This window comes from Carassius carassius, chromosome 6, assembly GCF_963082965.1.
Source record: "Carassius carassius chromosome 6, fCarCar2.1, whole genome shotgun sequence".
Classification (NCBI taxonomy): Eukaryota; Metazoa; Chordata; class Actinopteri; order Cypriniformes; family Cyprinidae; genus Carassius; species Carassius carassius.
This window is the reverse complement of record NC_081760.1, coordinates 40750189-40751755: the sequence shown is the minus strand read 5'-3', so window position 1 is coordinate 40751755 and position 1567 is coordinate 40750189. Positions and strand designations below refer to the sequence as shown.

At 44.0% G+C, this 1567-nt stretch overlaps 1 protein-coding gene across 1 annotated transcript in view; it reads right to left on the bottom strand.

Annotated features, from left to right (window-relative positions):
• LOC132142888 (proto-oncogene vav-like) overlaps positions 1–1567 on the bottom strand; it is a 24084-nt gene extending 22517 nt beyond the window's left edge. Inside the window, exons 1-2 of the mRNA XM_059553079.1 lie at positions 1350–1567; positions 340–456 (exon numbers count right to left, since the gene is read on the bottom strand). Coding sequence (XP_059409062.1) covers positions 340–456; positions 1350–1436 — 204 coding nt within the window. The 5' untranslated portion in view covers positions 1437–1567. The remainder of the gene's footprint in view (positions 1–339; positions 457–1349) is intronic.

Below are 1567 nucleotides of genomic sequence, written 5' to 3'. Positions count from 1 at the left end.
TTTCCATTAAACACTGGCAGTGACCACAGTGTTTGCCAAGTTCAGCTTGGACCTTTGCTTTCACCCTCTCTCTCTCTCACACACACACACACACACACACACACACACACACACACACACACACACACACACACACACACATATATGCACAAACACACACTCATTTGCCATTAAGATCAGCAGCTAGCGATGGTAATCAGGTGATTTCCCTATCGCACAGATACTCTCTCTCTCTCTCTCTCTCTCACACACACACACACACACACACACTCTCTCTCTCTCTCTCACACACACACACTCTCTCTCTCTCTCTCTCTCTCTCTCTCTCTCTCTCTGTACCTGAGACATCTGGGGTCGTAGGTTAATCTGGCGCAGGTTGACAGACTGAGGCAGCAGGTTATTGAGCAGCTGACAGAGTAACACTCCATCTCTGAGCGCATGGGCCAGATCACACACCTGTCACACACACACACACACACACACATGTTCAGACACACTCCTGACACACACGCAGGAGATATCCAGCAGTTCTGTACAACGCTGTGACCCGTGTCTCAAACCTTACCATACATCAGCATCTTTCTGGACCGAGTTGTGGATCTCAAAACACTCGGACACAAAACTACTAAAACTCAGTGAGTTTGCATGTTTACAAACTCTTTTCAAAACTCTAGTTCAAAATCTAACATCATAAGACAGCACATTTTCTACATTTCTACAGTGATACCATACTGAAAATATATTCCAGATCTAAATAAAGACATCCCAGATATAGCTGAACAGCTACACTGAAAAATGGTGTAGAAACAGTCTTCACTACGAAATTGTTAGAAAATTTCTGCAAATAAACATGAGATGTTAAAGTAGAATGACTGAAATGTGTTTAATTTTTGTAAAATCTGCTGTACTTCATACGCAGGTGTTAATCTTTTTATTTCAGAAGAAAATGTTGTGTAATGCTATCTAGTGTAGGTGTTTTATGTCATTGTTTTATGACTGATAAAGTGTGTTTGTTGGGTGAAAATAATGTAATGTAATGAAATGACCTGATTCGAGACTGTATAAAGTGTTTGTGACTGTGTCATCATTTATTCTTCCTCAAGCTGTTTGAGTTCAGTTCTTCAGTTGAACACAGAGGAAGATCTTCCGAAGAAAATCTCCAGTGGAAGTCAGGGGCTTTGAATATTCTTCAAAAGATCTTCTTCTGTACTCAACAGAAGAACTGAACTCAACCGCTTGAGGAGGAATGAATGATGACTAACTGTGAGGTGTTGAGTGCTGGTCAGGAGAACCGTGTCCGTGTCTGAACTAGCTGACTGCTGTTGTGTCATGTGCAGGTAAGGGCTCACCTGTGCGCTGTCCCAGGTGACTCTGTGGTTCTCAGGAAGCACTCGGCACTGGATCAGCCATCCGGCACACTGTCTCCACAGCTCCATCTCCAGCCAGCTCACCTCAGATCAGCAGCGATAGCAGTGCTCAGTGACCTAAAACCTTCCTAGTGCGCCCATAATGACTACAAACCCGACACGAACTCTCCTCACCACTGCTGAACGGACCAGCGCACACT